General features: G+C 42.3%; 1 protein-coding gene across 1 annotated transcript; it reads left to right on the top strand.

Moving 5' to 3' along the window:
• The first annotated feature begins 695 nt into the window (after window positions 1–695).
• Window positions 696–14,446, top strand: FAS (Fas cell surface death receptor). Its single transcript, XM_084264531.1, has 9 exons — window positions 696–747; window positions 8,064–8,226; window positions 8,814–8,948; window positions 10,905–11,013; window positions 11,383–11,447; window positions 11,810–11,881; window positions 12,008–12,081; window positions 12,580–12,604; window positions 13,404–14,446. The coding sequence occupies exons 1-9, from the start codon at window positions 718–720 to the stop codon at window positions 13,832–13,834; spliced, it is 1,104 nt and encodes a 367-aa protein (XP_084120657.1). The 5' UTR covers window positions 696–717; the 3' UTR covers window positions 13,835–14,446.
• The last annotated feature ends 8,443 nt before the right edge of the window (window positions 14,447–22,889 follow it).

A 22,889-nucleotide genomic window follows, 5' to 3' on the forward strand; every position in this document is an offset into this window, starting at 1 on the left:
AATAGCTATGAAATACAAGTCACAGGCTTAAGCAATCCTTTCAATAGGAGCAAAAGCAGCATCTTTTGCTGCAGTGAATTTAGCTTGCTCTGAAAGACCTCTCACTCCTACAGACGATTCAGAACTCCTTGCCCAAAGCCTGTCCTTAGCAACAACTGCAAAATTGGAGTTTCTGGCCTTGATAACAATGCATTTGTTCTACCCAGCAGTTTGCTTTGCACAAGAAGCAAACGCCTCAGGCCCAGCCCAAAGTCCCTCGACATTTTGTTTTGTGACCCCAGGGCTATGCCCGGCACTCACAAGCTGCCGAGCAAGCGCACCCCAGCCCACACAGCCCCAACGCTACAGACCCCCGCGGTGCCCAGGACACCCCGGAGGGGCCGGCATGCCCTTGCTTCCCTTTCACACAGCGGAGCTCAGCGCAGAGCGCAGGGGCTGCCCGCGGGGTCATTCGGGGCGTAAGCTCTTGCCCGGGGCTGGCTCCCGATGCCGCGGGCACCTGCGGGCAAGGCGGGGAAGGAAGTGCCCTCCGGCTACCAGCCGCCGGCCCCTCTGCACCCTCCGCACCAGCGCCGGGCCGGGCCAGGGGCGGGCCCGAGCCGTGTTTACCAACATGGGAGGAGCCCAGCGTGGGCTGGAGCGGGTTGTTGGCGGCGGCGGTGGGGCGGGTTGTTTCGCTTTGCCGGAAGGTGCGGGACAGCGCTGGGCAGCGGCTACATGGCCCGGGGACTTCTGCTCTTGCTCTTCGTAAGTTTCTAGCCGCGCGGGTGAACGGGACGGGCGCCCGGGAGCCGGGCGGGGGCAGCCCCGGCGGGGCGGGCCGGGCTCCGCAGCCGGCGCTCCGCCGCAGGGCGCCTGGCGCTTGCCCTTGCCGAGTGGGAACGCGGGGCGCTGGGGCAGGCGGTGCCAGAAGCGCTGCCGGGGTTCTGATCGCCGCCGGCCGCAACAAACTCTTGTCCCCTATATTTGAGGTAATTCGTTTAGACGATTCCCCCCTCCCCTTCCTTAAAAAGCTCGTCTTCCAATTCAGGCTCTTCATGATTTTACAGTCACTTCTCAGTGTGCCGGGCGGAGGGCAGTGGGCGTTGTGGGAAAGCAGAGGGAAAGAAAGAAAAGGGGGATGGATGCAGGTAGCTGTCAGGGGCACCGGTTCATGGGAGCTGGCAGGGACCCAGAGGCAGCTGGCAGTGGCCTTTGCCCACAGCCACGCAGACTTGGGTGGTGTCCAGCATCAGTGTCTTAGCCCAGGCAAAGACCGCGTTAGCGAAAGCTGCCTTGCACTGCACCTCCATAACACAGCGATCTGTTAAAGCAACGCAGAAGCAAGTGCCAGTGGCAGAGGAGTTTTGAACCACTACTGACAGTGACCAAGGAAAAGATAGAGACAAAGGCAGGGTCGACTGGCACAAAGTACAGTGTTTATTGGAAGTGGGGAGGAGCCCTCCTTTCTATGCGTCATCGTCCCCCATGCACTGTATGTCTCCCTGCAGCTTTCAGAACTTAGTAACTTTGTCATCAGTAAAGGGCATCATTTTGAAGGGCTGTTACCCGGAAGGAAGGTAAGAGAGTATTTCAGCACCTGCTGCACAGGGGTCTCGGCTGGTATAGGTGCATTAGGTCAAAGAGCCAGGAAGCTCCTTGGCAGGAGACCTAGGCACATGCAGGACCAGAGGGACTGCCTGAGGCAGCTCTGCTGTGAGAGCCCAGAGGGAGGGTAGTGGAGATGAGGCAGGATGGTGGGATCAAAGCAGGTGTCAGTAAGCCCTGATGCATAGCAGAGCTGTGGCCTTCCTGGAAGTGCAGATGTGGTATACGTTGCTCCCCCGGCTCTAGTTCCCTCCTGTTTTAGAAGGAACTCACTGGAATTCACATTCAAAATATTTTCATAGTGTGGTTATGTTGCTAATGTATTCAGTTTGCTTTGGGGGTTGGCAAGTAAAAATCAGATGTTCAGGTACAAGCTACTCAAATTCTGATCTGATTTACTATGTAACGCAGTAAAATATTTGAAGTGATTCAGAGGGTTATATCTGTACACCTGCACAAAGCACCACAGCACAGTTAAATACAAAGCAGCAGACAACCAGCAGAACTGTCTGTCCAACTCAGTATCTTAGAACTATCCAGAATATAAATTAAGGTAAAAAATACTTGCTCTTATCACCCAGAGAATAAATGTAATTCCTATTCTTATTTTCCACTTGTTTACAAATTTCGGCATCCCTTGGAAAGGCCATTGCACTCCTACATACTTTCTATTTTAAAAAAATAAATATGTGGTTTGGTTTTGGTTTGTTGGGTTTGTTTTTGTAAGTTGTTGTTTTTATAAATCAGTACAGCTGGGCAGTGTCTGACATACTAAGTAAACCAGACCATGAAAGTAGTTTGTTGAATGAGACCTCAGTTTTGTAAGCAACTCCACATTGCACTAAAGCAGAAGTAGTTGCAGGGATGCTCATGCAAAATAGCAATGGCCTACATAGTTAGAAAACGTGTAACTTTAACCCTGTAAAACAAGCCACAAAGCCACATACCACTCAGAGACATGTGCTAAAGGAATAGGCCATTTTAAGAGAATGAAGTGTTCTCTAAACATTTTCTAATTATCTGATATGACTACAGAGCAGGCAGTTTTCTGGAAATGTAGAAGAGACACTGTTTGAAAACAATACTCCTACATTACTGCATGGGCCGTTTCCCATTTCCCAGACAACAAATATACACATTTGAATCTATGAATATAAACAGCCATAATGTCATGGGATGACCCAAGATTCAAGTGAAAAGTATAAAGACCCCAATCTGGAAACATTTGTCTGCTCACATTTCCACAGTTGATTGCCATTCAAGGCAACTTGCTGAACACAGAAAGTGCCAACAAGAAACTGTATTGTATTAAAAAAGAAAAAAGGGGAAGAGTTGCTGAATTTCTACACTGTCCAGCTCATATTCATCCTTAGCCACAACATCAAAGTGAGATGGGAGTTTTTAATAATGCTCTAACTCTCCCAAATTGTATAGCATTTGCTAGGTGTTCACTAGTACAGTACTCCTAAAACCCAAAAATTAAAAAAACCCAAAACAAAACCCAACAAAACAACCCCCATCCCCCAATAATTTGCCATAATTTGCATGTGAATCAGCTATTATGTCAGACAGTATTGGATTGCGTTTGGACAGCAACTATTTTAAGACACTAGACAGTAACTGAGGCTTCTTCCTCTCACAGGCACTGAACACATGCATGTCCCTTGCAATTTAAGAAGCTCAGAATGCTTCTAGTTGTGGGGAAATAACAGCTGCTATTTCTGGGCTTCACAAAATGGACCTGGATTCTTTTTATCCTTCTCATAAAAGATTGTAGAACACAATACTATTTTTAATAGTTATTTTGGTGATAACTGTCAACATCTGCCCTGAGGGGGGGGAGAGATGGGGAAAAATCCTACTGGAGATATTTAAAGCAGAAATTACTTATCATTATAAAAGAATTGGAGTAAAGAACCCTCTTAACAAGCAGTGTGAAATTAGTTTTTAAAAAAGTCATCCTGACAGGGTTAACGCAAGGGAGATTAATTGCATTAAAATGGAGCTGTATTTAAATGGAGCTAACTCTAGCAACCCTTTGTGAAAAGTACCAGAAGGAAATCAAAACTCATAAAATGAGTTAAAGTTTTTCTCAGCTTCCACTAGGCCGAAAAAGCAAGAAAAATTCCCCCTCTTTTTTTTTTTATACTTAGAAAGCCCCAGTGAGCTCCTACATGTTGTCCCATATAACAACTATGGAACGAAAAAAAAGGCCGCCATATGAGAAGACATCATCCTTCTCATCCATAGGCATCATGGATTAGAAATGGAAGAAGTGGTTTGCTAAAAATAAAGTGTATTATAAGGATAATAGGAGAAAACAGAGACAATTTTTCCCCTCAGGGTTAAAAGTTGTAAAGCTTTAGAAAGTCCTGTATGCAAATAGCATGTACACACACTTCCAAAGCTGAGACTACATACCCATAAGGTAGATCTGCTGAAATCTTTCACTTGGAGGAAGTTGACCTGTTACGAAGAGTACTCTGATACAGGAAGAATTGGAGGTCTCAGAATCCCCAGAATCACACAGGTTTTTGAAGACAGTAAAGCTCCTGTCACTCCGCTCTTGGAACACAGATGAAAAGAGGTTTTCTAAGTCTCCTTAGCAGACGCCTCTTGCTGAAAGCATTTTGCAGGACTCTGTAGGAGCAAAGCAGAGGTAGGAAAGTCTCTTAAATTCTTGGGCAATACAAAAGGACAGAAACAAAAATATTTGTGTTCAATTGATTATTTTCATCATTTCTGCTATGGGTAAATATCCCCCTTAATTGATTTTACTCCCACTGACTGCCCAGTTCAATTTAAGTCTTCAGTTTAGATATGACAACTGTTTTTTAGGTTAAGATGAGAAGGGTAGAATAGAGCCTCAGTGAGTCATTTTAGGCTGAAAACACAGCTGCTGTTTGAATGTACACATCACAAAAAAAGCACCTATCACCCCTGCCTCTGCAAAAGCCCCTAAAGAGTTTCCACTATTAGCACTCACTGCTCAGTGACAAGGAAAGTAATTAAGGTGTGAGCAGGATGCTAAATGACTATTAATTATTTTTTTTTCCTATGAGACATATCAAAAGTTTTTCTATGGCAAGTAGATTGCTTTTAAGAGGGTGCAAATCCAGGAGAAGGAAAAAAGTTTTAAAAAATCAGGCTTTAAAAGCTATAAAATCTCCACAGTTTTCTCATTCCTTTTACAGGAAGGTGGTGTAAGAATCCCTGCAAGCAGAACCAATGTAGGTGTTTGGTTCTAACTGAATGTCAAATTCTGAGAAGTGATCCCCACTTCTTGTAAGTGTACCAGGAAGTTCATCTCTGTGAGTAGCAGTGGAGGGCTTCCATGAAAAAGTGTTATATTTCTGCCCCCCTTGCTGTATCAGCATAGCTTGTTTGCATAAAAGCATAAGAGGATGGAGAGGTTTGTTTGCACAGGGGAGGCTGTGTCTGTGAACACTCTGTGATTGCAGGCCTTCAGTAAACACAAAAAGAAATTCAGCTAAGTTTTTCTGATACTAGTAATTTAGGAAGATGTTTCCTTATTTCATTATATCCCATTTTCTGCACAGCTCTCTGCATGTTTTCATCCTCTGTGTGTGCTCTGTGCTGCACTGGGGCCGTTCAGTTTCTCTGCTGGGCCCAGGTACTGTCTGTGGGTGCCTTAGGCCTGTGGTTAACTCCAATTGCCCTCTTCACTTTACTGCTGCCCAAGGCCTGACTTGACTTCTCTGTCTAAAAAGGGGAGATTTGTGTGAGGAAAGCAGGATGGAGAGACTGTGTGGACGCTGGGCTTTGCCAAACGTGGCTGCAAGGGCAGGTGAGGAGGAGGAAGAGCTGGGCTCTTGCAGCAGGCAAGCACCACTGACTGGGCAGGTTCCTCAGAGCATTGGCTGGTGTCGTGCTGCTTGCTTACCCTGCTGAATCACAGGTCCTCCATCAGCATGGGGACATGAAGGAGTCATTTCCTCACCAACTTCCTCAGCCCATGACTGGCGTTTGTGTTGGCCCACCATGTGCCACAGCTGCGTCACCTGCTTTGAGGGTTTGAAGCCATCTGGTGCTGCTGGCTTTCCTGGGGCAGCCACAGATCCATCTTGTTGCCTTAGAGTCTCCCTGCCCGAGCAATGACCTTCCTTTTCAACCCTTTTGCTGGCCAGGGCCCAGTGTTGGGCAGGCTGGTTGTGTTGTCACCATCCCCCAGCTCAGGGAGCCTGGATGAAACGTGTCCCCTGAGTGTTGTCCTGGGACCGACCCTCAGCCCAGTCCAATGTGTGGTGAGGGAGTGATGGAGGTGTGGGACTTTACTCTGCTTCAGGGAAAACCAACCAAACTGAATATATGCCTCAATAATAATTACTAAGAAGTAGCCAACTGGACTTTCCTCACCAGTTTTTAGTAAGACAGTTCTCCTAGGCATAACCCATTTGTCACATCCATATGAGAGCTTCTGTTAAGGCCTTACATTAATCTCTTAACATTGTTACACCAGTGTTTGGAGAAGGCACCCTCAAAGCTTGGGCCACAAAGGAGGATCCATACACACAGTTTCTCAAGTGCTAAACTGCTTTTTTTTAGCAGCTGAACCTTCTCCAGGTGCAAAGAAAGGTCGTCTTAATTTCAGTCTAGTAATTAATATTAGATAAATTTTAAAACAGGTGGCCACTAAGGAAAGAAAATGCTTTTTACCTTCCCATCTCTGAATAGATTAGAGGATCAAAAGAAGCAGCTGCCTGTAGAAGTCAGCAGGCAGTGATCATATTGGTTCCTTCTATTAATCAGCCACAGATAACACTTCCTTCACTTGAGGGCCCAGTTTGAAATCCAAACCCATTTTTCATTAACTTAGCATTTAAGATAGTTTTCTGCATGTTACGGTTGGTATCCAAGCAGTTTCACACAAAAACATGAGGTCTGAATTAATCAGCCATGGAATATCACCATCTGGAAGGAAAAAACCCACCCAAATGTAACAATAACCAGTCCTCAAATTACTAGAGAGTTCCTTAACTATGTATATATCATGTTCCTTGCTGTTAGCATTAAAAGATACAGAAAAAATTATATTAAGTTGCAATTCAAAAGTGTTAAAAGATAGCAAACCATTCAGAATTAATGGCTTTCAAATATTCAAGACAAAATTAAAAAGAAATTACCTAAGCCAAGGTGTTTTGCATGCTGATTTAAAATGTGAATAGGTGATCTGCAGGGCTCCATTTCTTCCCAGATGTCATTCCCCACCCCCTTCCTTGGTATCCCTCAGTGTATGTCTCCAACTCTTGTAAAATACAAAGCAATATTTTTTTTTCAATTAAAGAGGAGTAAGAACAGTGAATGCAGAGATGTTAAGATATCAAACTTATCAAGATAAGAACTGTCTGAATTTTTTCTGTTATAGCTCTGCACAGTTAGTACAACACAAGTTAAATAAATTGTGAAAATGTTCGAAGCACTCCAGACTATCAGCAGAAACAGGGTCAAGTAAAGGCAGGGAATCTAGTTGTCCAGCCAACAACCATTACATAGCTCCATTATACAGACTTCTTATACCTAGTGCATGCAAAGTGTATGCAGAATTCTCCACAAACCGTTGGCAAGAGGAAGGCAAATGATAGCAGATCTATCCTTCTCATATCTCCCATGTTCCTCCCAAAACAGAAAAAAATGGTTTGTTCTCTGCTTTCACATTATCATGGAAAGAGGCAGGATAGTAATAGCCAGTAAAGTTATTACTAACAGGAACTGCCCCCCTCCCCCAACAACAACAATGCCATGCAATTTACCTTGATAGTGCATAGGGTGTAAATTAATTTGAAGGGAGAGTGAGGCTTCTTTCAGGAATATGTAGGCATCATATACTAAGGAGAAAAATCATTTAATTGAAAACTAAATTGAGAATGAGGTAATTTTAGAAAACAAGTATTTTTGGCTGAGATTAAAACATTCCTTTTAGTTCTTTCCTTCAGACATTCACTGATCAGTTTGCAATGAACAGTAGGGTGGCAGAGAAATAGACATAATTTGAATTAAGGAAGTTCTCTATGAAAGTTTATTATTACTGGCTAAGAAAGGGCAGATTGAGGCCCAATGGTCTGAGGCAGGGAAAGCTCTTCAAGAAAATAATTGGAGTTCCTTCGCTTTGTGCTTGTCCTCATTCCAGCCAGGACAGAGTTAACTTCCCTGGCCTGGTCGGAACCAGGACAGTGCTATAATTAGGCATACATAGCAATTGTTACAACTGAGATGTACGGGCCTGTTCTCAAACATCATTTTCAAAATGATCAGTGCCTGTACTGGTAGGGTTGATGGCATTAAATCTGTGTCCTCATTGTCCACTAACACTTCTGAAATAACAAACTTTAATAAGGGGGTGAATATCAGTATGTTTAGCAGTGGAGTAGTTGTACTGATGTGAGGTATGCACACCTACATTCCTTGACAGTTTGTTGAGGGTTTTTTTAATATAATTTGTTGGTCTTCTTTCCTAGGTGTTTTTCTTAATTATTGAAACACAGAGCAAAAATGATACTGAAGCTCCAGAACACACATACAAGGGCTTGATTACAAGGAGGATCATTGCTAAGAGAGAAGTTATATGTCAGCAGGATGAATACCTTGTGGAATCTCAATGTTGCAAGAAATGTAATCGTGGTGAGTATCGTGACTGTGTGAAAAGTCTTTTAGAGTAGAAACCACAACTTACACAACTGCCTTCTGCTGGGATAGCTAAGTTGCATGCTGTGGTTTCCTGGATGTGATACTTCAATCTAGCTGAATCTTTCTTTATTACAGGACGTCAGGCACTTCAAAAGTATCTCTTGAGCTCAGTGTACCAATGACTTCTCACTCCTGACAGTAGTTCTCACATAACATGCTTGTCACAGAAGACCTAAGAATTACATACACATCTTTGAAAGACGTTAAAACTGTTCAAGCATGGGCTTTTGCCAACAACACTCCATATATTCGTGGGTTTTCCTATTTTACATGTACAGATTTTTTTGCTGTGTTCTCCTAGTCCTAAATTGGAGGAAGAGGGGGGATAATCAGATTTTATGTATACTAGGTTCCTTAAGAGTGTATGTGTATAAAATGTAGATTCTGTCCATGTTTATAAATCAAAAAGTATTACGGGTTAGAAATAAAGTCTGACATAAGTCTTACATGTCTGACTTAGAACTGATGGCTCTTGTCCAATAGTATTGCAAATCATGATTCTTGTTTTTCTGTCTTTACAGGTCATGTTAAAAAAATCAACTGCCCAACAGATATTAGGGAACACTGTGTTCTATGTGAAAGTGGAAAGGAGTACATGGATCATGAGAATGTTGAAGATAAGTGTAAGAGATGCGATTCATGTGACAGCGCGTTTGGTATGTCTATAGAAATTGCAACCCTTACAATGACTCTTTTGGTACAGGATTTGACTGAAAAGTCTCCACAATCCCCAATTCCTAAGTAGCACACATTTTAAAATGTTTTAGTCGTAGTATGTGAAGGAATTTATGACAGAGTCATAACTTTATCCTCTAGTTCCCTTTCACCAAGCACATAGTAGTAAGAGGAACAAGCTATGTTGGTCCATAATTTCTCCTTGTATCAGTCTTTGTGCAGCCAAAGCAATCCCTGTAAAGTAGACCCTATACTAACTGGGTAAAGTTGAGGAAATAAAACTCACTCTCTCCTCCATGCGCTATTTAAAAGAAAGGTGTTGTAAAAAGCAGAGATAGAATTCCCTATGTTTTTTCCACAGTCTTGTATATACTTGTATAGTCTTGTATAACTATGCATATCATTTTAAAATGATGGAGATGATGGGTGATGTGTTTTATACATGCTGGAAGCTGTGTAGGGAATAGCAACAAATCAGGAGAGTACAAGGCATGCTGTATTGGGTCTGGCTAGTGGTCTACCTACCTCAGTGTTCTGGGTACAGCAGTGGAGGCAAGAGATGCTGTTCAGAGAACACACAAAACAACTTGTCAACTTTCTGTGGTCTGTTCCCTGCAAAGTCTACCAGCATCCACAGTTGTGAGAAGGGATGTTGGAATGTTCAACCATACCTAGTCATTTTAGTATCCATTTATGAGTCCTTTGTGCATGAACCTGCTGGGGGACACCCGTTTCCAGAAATTCACTATCTGTTACATAAATACCCATCATAGAAGAATATTTTTTAAAAATTCATTAAATTGATCTCTTACCAGTTCCACTGGGTGTCCTGTACTTCTGGTACTCCTGGATTCAGAAAACAATGGTTCTGCATTATTCATATTCCAAACTGAGTTCAGGGAGCAGAAAGACAGCTCTTAACTCCAATATGGTTGTACTCAGATAACCTTGCTGGAATATCAATCTCTAGTGCTTTTCCCTTCCTGTAAAACCACCATGTATATAGAAATTTTTCCTATTATGAGCTACTATAATAAGGATTTTTAAGCGGGTAATGAAGTCGAGTACAGAAAACAATTCAGCATTTCGTACAGTGCCACAAAGAAAAATATCAGTTAAACTGAAGGGGAAAGAAAGGGTGAAGGGATGATTCATCACATTATCCAATGGACAATAATGTAGTTGAAGTTGGTAGAAAACAGGCAGGAGGAAAATTACTGCTGAAGTTCCATGAGAACCATTTGCAGGGATCATTCCTGTCTGATTTTTCCATGAATGGCTTCAGCAATGCTTTCACAGTGCAGCTTCATCAGATTTTAAAAGATAACATCTTTTCCTGTTACAGGAGACCACTAAATGTGGTAACTCAAAAGTTCACTTCTATTCCTATATGCCTTCGAAAATAGTTTTTCTAGTAGATAGATACTTAATCTTTAATGCAGAAATAATTTTTCATAGATAGCTTCATCATATACACTGAGGATAGGAGAAAATGAATTAACTGGTTTTGAAACTTAAGCAGGAAATATGTTAGCTAGAAGAGAGGGTGGAGTTCCTCACCATTGGATGTCCTCAAGAAGAGATAAATTTGTCATCTATCGGGGAGATCAAACAATTTATCTCTGACATCAAGCAGAGAGATGGGTAACGTGATCTGAGTTTCCTCTGGCTTGACACTTCTGGACAGGAAAAAGCCAAATGAGTCCTCTTATAGCAAGTGTGATCAGTTTGAGCTTTTGGCCAGGAGAGGTCTCTCTGCCCTCTCCATATTTCCGGTACTCCAACAACGGGGCTCTCTGTTAAGTTACATTGTTCTTATAATTAAGGCTGACCAGTGTGGTAAAGCTAAAAGCACTACGTCTGAGAACAAGAGCTACTGAGCAGAGCCCTGATTTTAGACTTACTTTTTCAAACTAACAAACTTAAATTTATTTTAGGTTTTGAGGCTATCAACAACTGTACCCCAGAACAGAACACAAAATGCACCTGTGCAAAGAACCATTTTTGCATTTCTGAACTATGTGCTCACTGTGGTCCATGCACCGTGTAAGTTTATGTCTTCATTGTTAAATATGAAAATATTAATATCATATGTTAGCACACTTTTTCCAGCCAGTTTCAAGAGAGAAGGTAACTTGTGATCTGAGGGAAAACATACTAGTTTTCCATTGCATTTAGCTTGTTGAGCTGACTTAGATTGTCAACTTAACTTGCATCCATGCAAGGCACAAAGGCATGAAGAAAAAAATTTGTATACATCCACTAAGTCTATATACAGTGTCAAAAAGATGTAATCTGAGCTTTATTTAGCTAATAAAAAGTGTTAGAAGATTTTGATTTGCTGTGTTGGCAGAGTTTATAGAAGAAAGAAACAAATCCCATAATATTTTTTTTCTTTGTTCATGTTTTTTGCAGATGTGAAAGTGGAGTAGTTGAAAAACCATGTACTTCAACTTCAGACACTGTGTGTGGCACAAAAGGTACCATTTTAAAACTTATCACAGTCTAGCATCTGCTGTATTGTGAGAGGCCACTGGAACTGTACTGTTCCACACAGTGGTTCATAGTGATTCCTGACCCCTAAGGGCATCATATCTCTGAGGCCCTGTATGAACCTGCAGAGCATGATTGCTTTTTTCCCTTGATCACTGTGCAGGTGTAGGAGCTATAACTCCTTTTTAGAGGTGACTCAAGATAGGTAAGACTTCAAAAAAAGAGGTAACTTCTACCATTAGGAGACAATAGAAAGGCTTTTATAATCTGACACAATCTTGATTAAAATTTAGTGTGTTGCTGTATTGCATGTGTTAACTTTCATGTAATGTTCCCAAATGTCCAACAGAAACACCATGGTGGGCCTTTGTTTTGATAATTATCTTACTACTGTTAGCAACGGCTGGAGCAGTACTCTGGTGTAAGTGATTCCCTATCCCTATCATACTCTGAATAAGATACTCAGCTTACTCAGATCCTATATTTTTGGAGTTCAGAGGAGAGATGTACTCTGTCCCGGATTCTAAAAACGCATTTTTTGTTTCAGACAAGAGAAAAAAGAAGGGTCATACTAGGAAGGAGAACCTAGGTGAAGTAGTCACCAAACCAGAGGTTTCTTATGTAAGTACAGTTGCTTAAATCACAAAACCACTCAGATTCATGCGAGGAACTTTGTTCCATTTAACTTACACTGAGATTCCCTGAGCATGTGCATGCCTCTCTTCTATGACATTAAAGAAATAAATTTCACCATGAGGACTGTTTTGGGAGAAGTAAGAGAAACTCTCTATTATTTCTTTAGGATTTGTTGACATGCTTCCTAAGTTACATGACCAGGATGAAAGCTTCATAAATCATCAGGCCTCCACTGACCCAGGGTACCTGTCCCCATGTAAACTTTCAGGCCATAGCAATTGTGAGGCAATTCCCCTAGATTACCCAAGTCAAAAGAAGTCTGTCTGTCTGATCTGATTCCCTCACTCATTGACCAGGGGAATCACGGAGAAAACGAAATGAAAATTACCTGTCAAGTGTCAGAAAATGTGTTTATCCTCTTAAACAAGATTGGTGGTTTACAAAACTTTTCTCTATTAATTTCTCTCTTGCATATCTTTTCAGGAGAACGTGCCCCTCATATATCCAGGTAAGAGACAAGTAATTTCTCAAAATTCAGTAGAAGAAGAAAATACAAACATGTAAATCCTACACTAAAACAGGAGGGTATTTTTGTGTAGACTTGGCCATTGCTTAGAGCTGCCATTCTAGCACGACAACAAACACTTATTAAAGAAACACCAGTCATGTTGTGCTTATTAAGGCATTTAGTGGTATTGTGACAGTTTTGCCTAAGGAGGAATTTCTATTGTATAGGAAGCAATTACTAAAGGATAACAAGTCAATTTGTTCTGCATATGGTACAGACACTAGGAGGCAGCAAGTTGGATTTCTAAAATTGTGCATAATTATGATAATGGCATAGTCCCACTACCATCAGTGGACTGCAGAAAGACAAACCTACCTTATGTTCTAGGGCAAATCCACAGTAGTAACACACAAGAGGAAGAGAACTTAAACTCCAAGGCTATATCACAACAAAAGACCTTTCCTAATGCTGTTTTGGGCAAAACAAGTACATGAGGCATGACAGATTTTAATGACTGAGAAGGACAAAACAGGTTACAGAGGGAACTGAGATTCCATTTCAAGCAGTAGAAAGCATTATGGATACAACCCTAAATATTTGGATTACCTAGCTTTCAACAGGAACACGTAGAAGCAGACCCACTAGACATTGAAAAAAATCACATATAAAACATACAGTGTCATGAATACCTGAAACTTCATCTGGTTTGGATAGGAAAAAGTAAATTCTAGGTGCAGGTGACAAAAAAACCCAGTAAGATTTAAGTGTCAAGAGCATTCATTTTCTTTTATGCTTCTAGATGTTGACCTGAGCAACGATATTGCTGGTATTGTGGAGGAGATGACACTCCAAGAAGTCAGGACGTTTGTTCGTAATCACAAAGTACCAGAACCTGTCATAGATCAAACTGTTCGGGATTATTTTACCGATACATCTGAACAGAAGATTAAGCTGTTTCAAGTCTGGTATCAAAGACAGGGGATAAAAGGAGCCTATGGATGCCTAATAAACAGCCTGAGAGAGTTTAAAATGTGCACTGCAGCTGATAAAATTGAGGAAAAACTGAAGGCAACTGTTGCCAGCCATCAGGAAGGGGGACAGTCTCATAGTGATGATACTGAGCAAAGCAAAACTTGCACTCAGGAAAGTAGAAATTCTTACAAAGGTAGTGCTGAGTTAAATAAAACTTACTCTAATAGTTCTGAAGAGATACAGAACAGAGTCATTTGAATTTTTTTTTCTACTGAATTAGATTTTTCTAATAATATAAATAACAAAGATTTAAAAAGACATTTTCACTGGCGGTTTGATACAAGGAAGTTATATGAACAAAGAACAATGACAATTTTTGTAGCAATATGTCTTTTAAAGTTTTGGCTTTTTTTTTTTTTTATTTTTAGCTGTTGAGGTCTGTGAGGAGAAGTTTTAAGTCTTACTTACCAAAAGGTACAATAGAAAAATCCAGCTATAGGACTCACTACAAGAAAAAATGGTTTAGTCTAAATGTATGGTCCTGCATTACTTAATGTAATGTCTTGCTTACATTAAAATTAGAGGATGTTGCATTTTTTAGAGTGAAAACTCTGGAGTCTGTGAAGCGTACCAGGAAGAATACCTAAACAACAACAAAAAATAACATACAGCAAATAAATTTTTAATATAGATGTTGCCATATAATTAATTTCTACTCTGTTGTAAATGATATTTCTCCCTTGTGTTAAGAGTACCTGTGTGTGCATATACCGAGTTTTGTAGATATGTGTGCCTTTACATGCGTGTATAAGTGCAAGTTTTGTATGCAAAAGCTCCCAGTGCTAAGTAAAAATTATTATTTCTCTTCTCTGCAATGACTGCGAGTCTTTTTTGATGTTAAAACCCTTCAAAGAAGCAGAGGCTGAAGCAGCACAGCAGAACATGGTTTCTAGAAGGTAAGCTGCACAAGCTATGAAGTCTCCCTCCACAGGGGTGTCATTAGCTTTTCTAATGCAGGAGCAGATGCAATTAAAACATCATCACTAAAAAAAAATAAATCCACACAGTGCATGACTTCTCTCTTTCCTTCTTATCATGCAATCTAATCTATAGATGGCATTTTTAGATTTTCTTTTACTCAAGTCAGTAGATCACAAAACAGGAGATCGCCCTCGGGAAAAACACACCTTACCTTTCTTCCATCACAGAGCAGGGAATGCTTGGCTGATAAAGCAGTGGTAGTGCTGGGCTGCTTTGCAAAGAGGTCTTTCCTGCTCACACCCCCATTCATGCAAGGTGTCACCAGAAGGGAAGGCCTCAGCAGAAAGAGTTAATTTTTCAGAGTGACGCAGTAAAAGCAGCATGACTTTCTTCTCAGTTCCCTAGGGCAAATCTCCAGCCAAACCATGAGGACATCTACCTGGACTCACTCCTGCCTGCCCGCCTGCCCACCAGGGTGTGGGGGCTGTGGACAGGGCAGGGGAGGGGCAGGCAGCAAGATGCTGGCTGCCAGCAATGCTGGGTGCCCACAGCTGCATGGGGCTGCTCCAAAAGGTCATGCTGCTAGAAGTGGGGTGTCTGGTAAGGGAGTGTGTGGCCCTTGAAAACAGCTAGAAATCTGTGTATGAAGTTAAACAGGAGCCTGAAAGGAAAAGCAGGACTTGGATTATCTTCAAAAACTTTTATTTCACAGGCTTGACCTGTGGAAGTTCTGAAGGCCACAAAGCATGCTTGTTGCCAAGCCCAGACTCGGTTCAGCTTGTACAGCACTTACCCAGGTCTCCCCACTTTAGAGTTTCTTGCCTCTAACCTTTCTGTGTTTTCCAAGTATCTAATGAATCAGCCTGCCACTACTACACTGCCAAAATCCCCACGCTGTGCTGCTTTTCAAAGGAAAACCTTCAGGCTGCCATAGCTGGATGATCTGATATGCAACCAGTTTAGGCACTTACAGACTGATTAAGCCATAGCACTATATAAATGGCTTGCATCTGCTATCTGCATATAAATCTGACCTGCTGTGGCAGTATGTTCCTGATTGCCATGCTTTGGCTGGGCTCCAAATATGCAGGAGAATAAAATGCCTTTCAGAAAAGCATCGTGGCAGGGGTGCAGGCTGTGCCATCTTTCCTAGGTTGTAGTTCTACAGAAGCACAGCCAAAACAGGAAGGAAGGAAAGCTCCCTGCTCTCACAAGCCCTGGTAGACGGGCACTCTCTGTACTTTCCCTCAGCCAGGAAGACATAAATGTAGCTTAAAGGTATGTTGGCAGGGGCCTGACTGGAACCTTGGTCTTTCATGGCTGCAGGTTTTCTCAGCGTGAGGCATCTAGCCACCATAAACTAAGGTTGCCCACCTCTCAGGGCTTCAGTAGCTCAGTTAATATAACAGATCTGAACCATGCAGATGTTAGAATGGAGGCACGAAACTTCATAAACAGAATGAGAAATTTTTCTTTCATAGCACCAGAATTTCCCAACCTCAGTAGAAGGATGGTTAAAAAAAAGTCCCTGAGCAATGAGTCATACTGCAAGGCTGAACCCAGACTGCCATCAACTGTAGCAGTTAGCATACACCATAATTCTTTTTCTTAACTAGAACACTGCACATCAAACAGGAATATTAATTCTGTTCTACAGCTGGTTTTCCCAAGGAGTGTGTTTGCTTCTGCATTGCAGTCATCAGTGCACCATAGAGCAATCTGATCAACCTTAAAGTACCTGGATTAGGGATGGGAAGAGATTCAGCTCTGCTGACCCATCATAACATACCCAGCTGTTCACTGCCTCCTGCTTCTGGACTCATGGTCAAACTAGGACTGCACAGGAAAATCATACCAAGCAGGTTTTATTAGCACTGTTTCAGCTTTCACTCTCACTTTTCCTTCTCAGAAGTCCACACCAAGTCTTACACTGATGAGAAAGATGACCACCCCTAGAGGTATTTAAGAGATGTGTAGATGTGGTGCTTAGGGACATGGTTTAGGGATGGACTTGGCAGTGCTGGATTAACACTTGGACTTGATCTTAAAGGTCTTTTGCAACCAAAACAATTCTATGAGTCTATGACTGTCACTGCCTTATAGCTTTTTGCTGAAATACAGTTCTGGTATCTTTATGCTCTACACTTTGCACATTTGCACATTTGCAATGACCAGCCTCTTTCTCCCAAACCACAAGGCTGTATCATGAGCACACATCTCAGCTTTAGGTGGGCGGGGGGGGGGGGTGGGGGGGTGGTGGTGGTGGTGGTGGAAAGGAAAAATGAAAGCAACAGAAATTACTTTGAAAACCAAAAGTACTGTTTTATGGAAACCCACCATCAGAAAAGCAAGTGGAAACTGAAACAGAAACTTGCCCAGGGAATGACTTTGCACATTGTGAAAAGCGGATTACAAAGGGGAAGCTCCTTTTCAGGAAGCAAAAACTTTGCCAAACAATTGCTTTTGTTATTTAAATAGTAAAAACCCAACCAAACAGAAAAAAAAAATGTTACTTTAAAATGACAACAATAGAACAGGAACATAGAAATGACCAGAAGTATGATCTCACTTCAGTCCCCTGCCAGTCGAAAGTGACCACACAAGCGAGGGGTCTGTTCAGAAATTCCACAGACTATTTTGCTTGTGCACGCCCACCCCATCTGCTCACCCACGCTGCAAGCTGTAGAGCAGTTCCTGCTGCTCTGCAAGCAAACCAAACACCTGCAAGAAGACAGAAAGGAGGTCACTATTACAGCATGGCACCAGGAGAATGCATGAGAGGTTCGAGACAGCTCTAGTATACAGGATTGCTGCAATACAAAATAAATTCTTTTTTAATTTATCCTGTATGCTGCCAGTTCTTGTAAAGACAGAGCTGAGAAATGAAGTGCTGAGTACAGAGTCTGCAATGTTTCTGCACAGATAGCATGACAAGCATATTGAAGTGTGAGAGCGCCGCAGGCTTATTTCCTGTACTGAGAAAAGGGAATGAAAGCAATAGAAACAAATTTGTGAGATATTGGGAAAAGTCTTGGAGCTGGACTGCCATCTTGTTTTGAGGGAAGATAAAACCTCAAAACTCACATTGTTGTCTTACTGTTTGTCAATACTTTGATTTTGGACTTGAAAGGGGAGTCTCATCTCTGCTATCCCACTGCAAAAGAAAAAATGCCCTCCATGTGTATCTAACCTCTATTATGGAGCTGTGGTTAAGAATTATGAGAGATGTGGGAACAATCACAAAGCTTAATGTACAGTCAGAGTTTTCTGGATAGCTTTTCAGTGGTTTTATTTCAAATTCCTTTCAAAATTGAAAGTCAGGCTTTCAAGCCAGCCAGGTTGCTAGAGGGCCCATTCCCACAGCTTTAAACAGAGGTGTCTCACTCCCCCAATGAACCAGCAACGTTTGTTGTGACAAAGTGCTATTTTTCATAGCAGGCAACCTAGCAGAGAATCAGAAAAAAAATTCCTGTGGTTGCAGGGGTGCTGAAAAGAGGTCCTGAACAAATGCGGAGGAGGAGTTAGTGATGGAAAGCAATGGTAGGGGAGAGCTAAAGGTGCAGCCCTGGAGGGCACAGCACTCAGCCTTCTCGGCCCAGGGACACACAGCACATAGTGGTCACTGATCCTGCCTCCCATACACCTTCCTGCGGTGGTGTCAGCCTGGCTCTCCACCTGCATGAGCATTATTGGGGTATGAACAATAAAGACTGAGGCAGAAGTATCCAGTTTCCTTTCCTGTCTGTGCATCCTGCAGTCACTAACGGGACTGATACACTTTCAGGCTTTAACATCTAAAGATTTGCAGTCTCTTTTCTAGTATTTTCCTGGTTCTTCCTTCATACTGTATGAAAATCCCTCTCCAGACATACCTCTGGGATAGCTGACACCACAGAGAATGTTTTCTGACACCCCCAAATTACTCTGATGCACTGTCATCCCTCTGGTGAGGCAGCTCCCAGCCCCACTGGGGCTGGTTGTGCCCTGGCACATCCATTCTTCTTGGGGGAGTACCACAGCTGTCACTGTGGTTCATGGGTAAGGACAGTTGTGATCTGGGCTGCTCTCAAAGGGTCTTGAGGTTCATTGTCTGTCTCTAAGACACTAGGACAACTTCTTCCTGTCCTCTGGGGGGGCAGAGGGGCAACTAAATTTATACCAGACAGTGTCCCCTCAGTTATCCAAGAATGGATAGTGGCCACTAAATATTTCAGTATTTTTGAGCCTTTCAGTCAAACCTCTTCAGATTTAAATTCCTTTAAAGTTGTTTAAACTTCGGTCAACCGCCGCCGAAGGTGGCAGTGGTTGTTTGCAGCGGAGAAAGAAGGGGGGGTGACAGGTAGAGCTCGCTTCGCTGCCCGCAAGCGGCACTCGCGAAGCGCAGCAGACAGGCGCTTTCCCTGCCCTGCTCAGCAGGTGGCAGCCTGGGGCTGCGCAGTCCCACGCGTGTCCCCGCCTCCCGGTCCCCCCGCACACCCCCGGGTTGGCTCGGCAAGGACCGACATCCTGCAGGAGCTCCCCCGGCTCCTTCCCAGGCTCTCCGTCTGGTTCACTCCCTGGGGGATGAATTATTCCCACGGGGAAAGGATGTTTTACAAATGAGCTCGCACACGAAGCGAGCAGCGGACTGGCTAGGGACAAGGGCACAAAGCTCTTACCCTGCTAGAGCTGAGCCTGCCGCCGGGCTGAGCCAGTTCCAACTTGCATTTTACGTGCAATCTCTCAAGCCATGTTCCGCCAGACTTAAAATGATACCTACAGCGTCATAAAATTGTTGTGTGGCAGCTTTTATAATGCTCCTTGGATTTGGGAAGAGCACAGCCTGACTCCCTTCAACTAGCCCTAGGATTAAGTGGCTCAAGCAAATCCCATGCTGCAATGCCAAACTCATCTGCAGCACAGCCGATGACTTGGCATCGCCAGTTTTAAGTTTAATACCACATGGAAAAAACTGTGTCATAACAAAACATTTGGGCCGCAAACTGAACGCTCTGAAATCCGGAATTGGCACCGTTACTGAAGTACGTGCAACGCTACCTGTGCCAACATGAATATGCATTGCAGTAAAGTCCTAATAAATGTTCACGCAAAATAAGACGTTTGAGAGTTTGACGTTGGCTTGATCGTTACTTATGCAACTGCCAAGATACCAATCAAAGGTAGGTGTTACCAGTGGCTGGGAAAGAGACAGGATGGCAGTTCTGATGGTTGGCCCTCCAAAGGGTAGCCTTTGTGTTACCATTATCAATGGAAAAAGCAACTGGTGAAGATGGGGGAGGAGAAGGGGTGGGCGGTGACAGCCTAGAGGCTTTCTGGAGTAACTGGCTAATGAATAATACCCTTAATTGCTACAACATGTTATTGTAAATGTTTTTGTCTTCTTTCTCTTCCAGACTTGTAAGTCAGCCTATCATTTTAAATAACTATACACTAAATGCAGTTTTGACTTCTGTTCTAGCTATACAAATGTTGGGAATAACCACCTCAGGAAGCTTGCTGCCAAGAGTTCTTTTAGTCTTATAAAGTCTATGGCTGTTGCTTCCATCAGAAAAATTGGAATGATCATGAGTGCTTGAAAATACACAATCCTGTACCTGGAGACATCAGAGCTTGCAAAGTACTCCATCTATTATGTTCTATTCATGTATCTTTAGCAAACAGCATTCAAGCAGCTAGCTCTGCCAGGTACACAGCTCCCCTATTGAGATGTCTTTTCAGAAAAAGGGACTTACTGTAGGACCTTTATTAAGATCTCTCTACAGCACTCATTAGCCTTTCCCTGACATCAGGCATGCTGGTGTGAGGAACTTCCAAACAGCACCCCATAACGATACTATAAGGAAAGTAATGAGCAATGTTATTCAATGCAATTTAAATAATAATAGGTTGTATGGGCAAGTACTGTTAGGCACCCTTTAGGGATCTTGGGCTAGGTGATTTCTTGAGCAGTTACACTAACTGGTGCTTCCAAGGGCTCCTGAGCTGTGCCCCACTGCAAGATATACCCAGGGCTCAATGCTTATGGACTGCAGAACACAGTTAACATTTATCTGGTGCCCAAGAGAATGTACGCTGCAGGGGAGAGCCAAGGAGATGCATAGAAAATTTGTTGGGTTATTTCTCCTCTCATTATTGCTTGTCTGTAGAACTGTAAGACTCTATTAACCTGCTGTTAGTACAACTTTAGGCTCTCTTTCTGTTTGTAAACGAAACCAGATGAGTAACTTCATGAGCTGGAATTTTGAGGGCTGGACACAAGATAAAAGCTCTGCTCTGTGTAAAGGCTGAAGTTTAACAGTCTTTCAGACTCCAGTTTCTTCCCTTCTCCCTCCACACCCCCCCCCCCCCCCAAAGACATTTCTACATATATCACAATAAGAATGCAAAGATCCCCCAGGAATTGCAGTTTTCTACATCCCCTAACTCATATAAGCCCAAAGCAGCTACCAACAGAACATGCAAAAACATTTCTCAGAAAGAAATACAGTTTTACCACTTTATTCTCTCAGCTGTGGGCCTATTTCATAGGAAGATACTTATGTATTTGTGTTTTACTTAAATAGAGGAAATGATTCTTCCAAATGTGACTGAAAATATTGTTGGCCAAATTAAATGAATACATTATGTCTGGAAAGCAACCAGGTCCAGAACATTGGAGCAGAGAAAAGAAAGCATTAGAAGCTGTAAGTAGTTCAAAATAGGACTTCAAGTGAAATCCTGCTCTGCTTGGATTCAAGTTAGCAATTGGGATCAAAGGGGCAAACTATTATCAGTAGAAACCAAGAATAATTTTTCTTTTCTAGGCAGAATTCCACCTGAGGATCTAATCACTCATCAGCATATACTGTTGACTTACCCTTAACAACTCTGGCAGATTTACAGACAATCTTAGTATAGATAAGTTTATAGGGGAGTCTATGACAGAGCCAAAAACCTAAAAATACTAGAACTGCCTTCTTGGAGCTAAAGGCATGACTTAAAATAGGATGATGCCTATCTCTTTGGTGTCTTGCCACACTATCAAGCACAGAAATGCAAGCCAGATGTTCTTCCTCCTTCTTCCATTCTAATGCCATACTAACTGGTGCAGTAGATATTAACATTCATGTGAGATGTGGTAGGATCTGGATGGAATCCCCTTTTCTGGTCTGGAGCCGTGTGCAGTCTCACACCTCCCAGAAGCACAAGTCTGGGCTATTTGAGGACATCTTTTTCCCAATCACTCTTGTTGAAGCAGTTCCACTATATGTAATTGAATACTCATTGCTGTTTAAGATTAAAATTGATTTTCTCAGTTCCAAGGGATGCCTAAACTATTAGGTTATTCACATGAGTTATCTAGACAACTGCTTACCACAAGAAAAGTAGCCAAGGAATTGTCCAGTTTATGAATGCAGCTAAGGCAAGGGGCTCAAGCAGCTCAGCACCAAGATCTTCCTCACAGACTCTGGCATCTACTGAGATATTAGGTACCTAAATTCATCTGTGGGACTATTTTCAGTTAGATTGCAGGAGGTAGCAAGAACAAATAACATGCTGCAAAGGCAGTGTTAGATGATAAAGCTTTTTACTTTGTCACACTACACAGTCCTTTGGGATTTTTTTGGGTTTTGTTCTTTTTTTCCTAATAAAGTATCTGGGATTTTCTTCTTTGAGTACAGTACTGTTTATGATATCAAACAGGAAATTAAGTCTTATAGCTAAGGTGAAACCCAAGAGTTTTTCCTGTTGAACAATGGACTCCAGAGAGTTCCTATTTAAACAGAAAGGGCTGGAAATTCCAGACACCTTAAAATAGATGCACACAGTCTTTCTGTTTTAAAAGCTACTGGTTACTCTCTGAGACCTGTAAGACTAGGAAGGACTTTGAAAGGTCATTTACTGTAGTCCTTTGCCCTGAGGCAGGATTACCTTACAATGTTTTTGCACTATCTCCAGAGATGGAGACTCCAAAACTCTCTAGGTAATTCTTCACATGGATGTTTCACAACTTCTACTCTTAAAAAGTTTTCTTAGTATCAAAATGAACCCTTGGTGTATTTTTGGTCTGCTACATTTGCCATATCCACTATGACACTGAGAAGAGGTTGTTCCCTTCCTTTTTACAACAGCCTTTTGCATACTTGAACATCGTTATCATGCTTCACACCTCATCTTTTTTGCTCCTGCTACTACACAGCACCACTTGGTGCAGCCTTTCATTGAAAGGTTCATCTTCTTCTGCACAATGACAAGCACACAAAAGTGAACATTTTTTCTGCTTTTCTGCATGATCACATTAGCATGATTAAGCATGCTGCTTCACTTACTCTCAAATTTCCCTTTGTTTATC

The sequence above is a fragment of the Gallinula chloropus genome (genome assembly GCF_964237585.1).
Source record: "Gallinula chloropus genome assembly, chromosome: 5".
Classification (NCBI taxonomy): Eukaryota; Metazoa; Chordata; class Aves; order Gruiformes; family Rallidae; genus Gallinula; species Gallinula chloropus.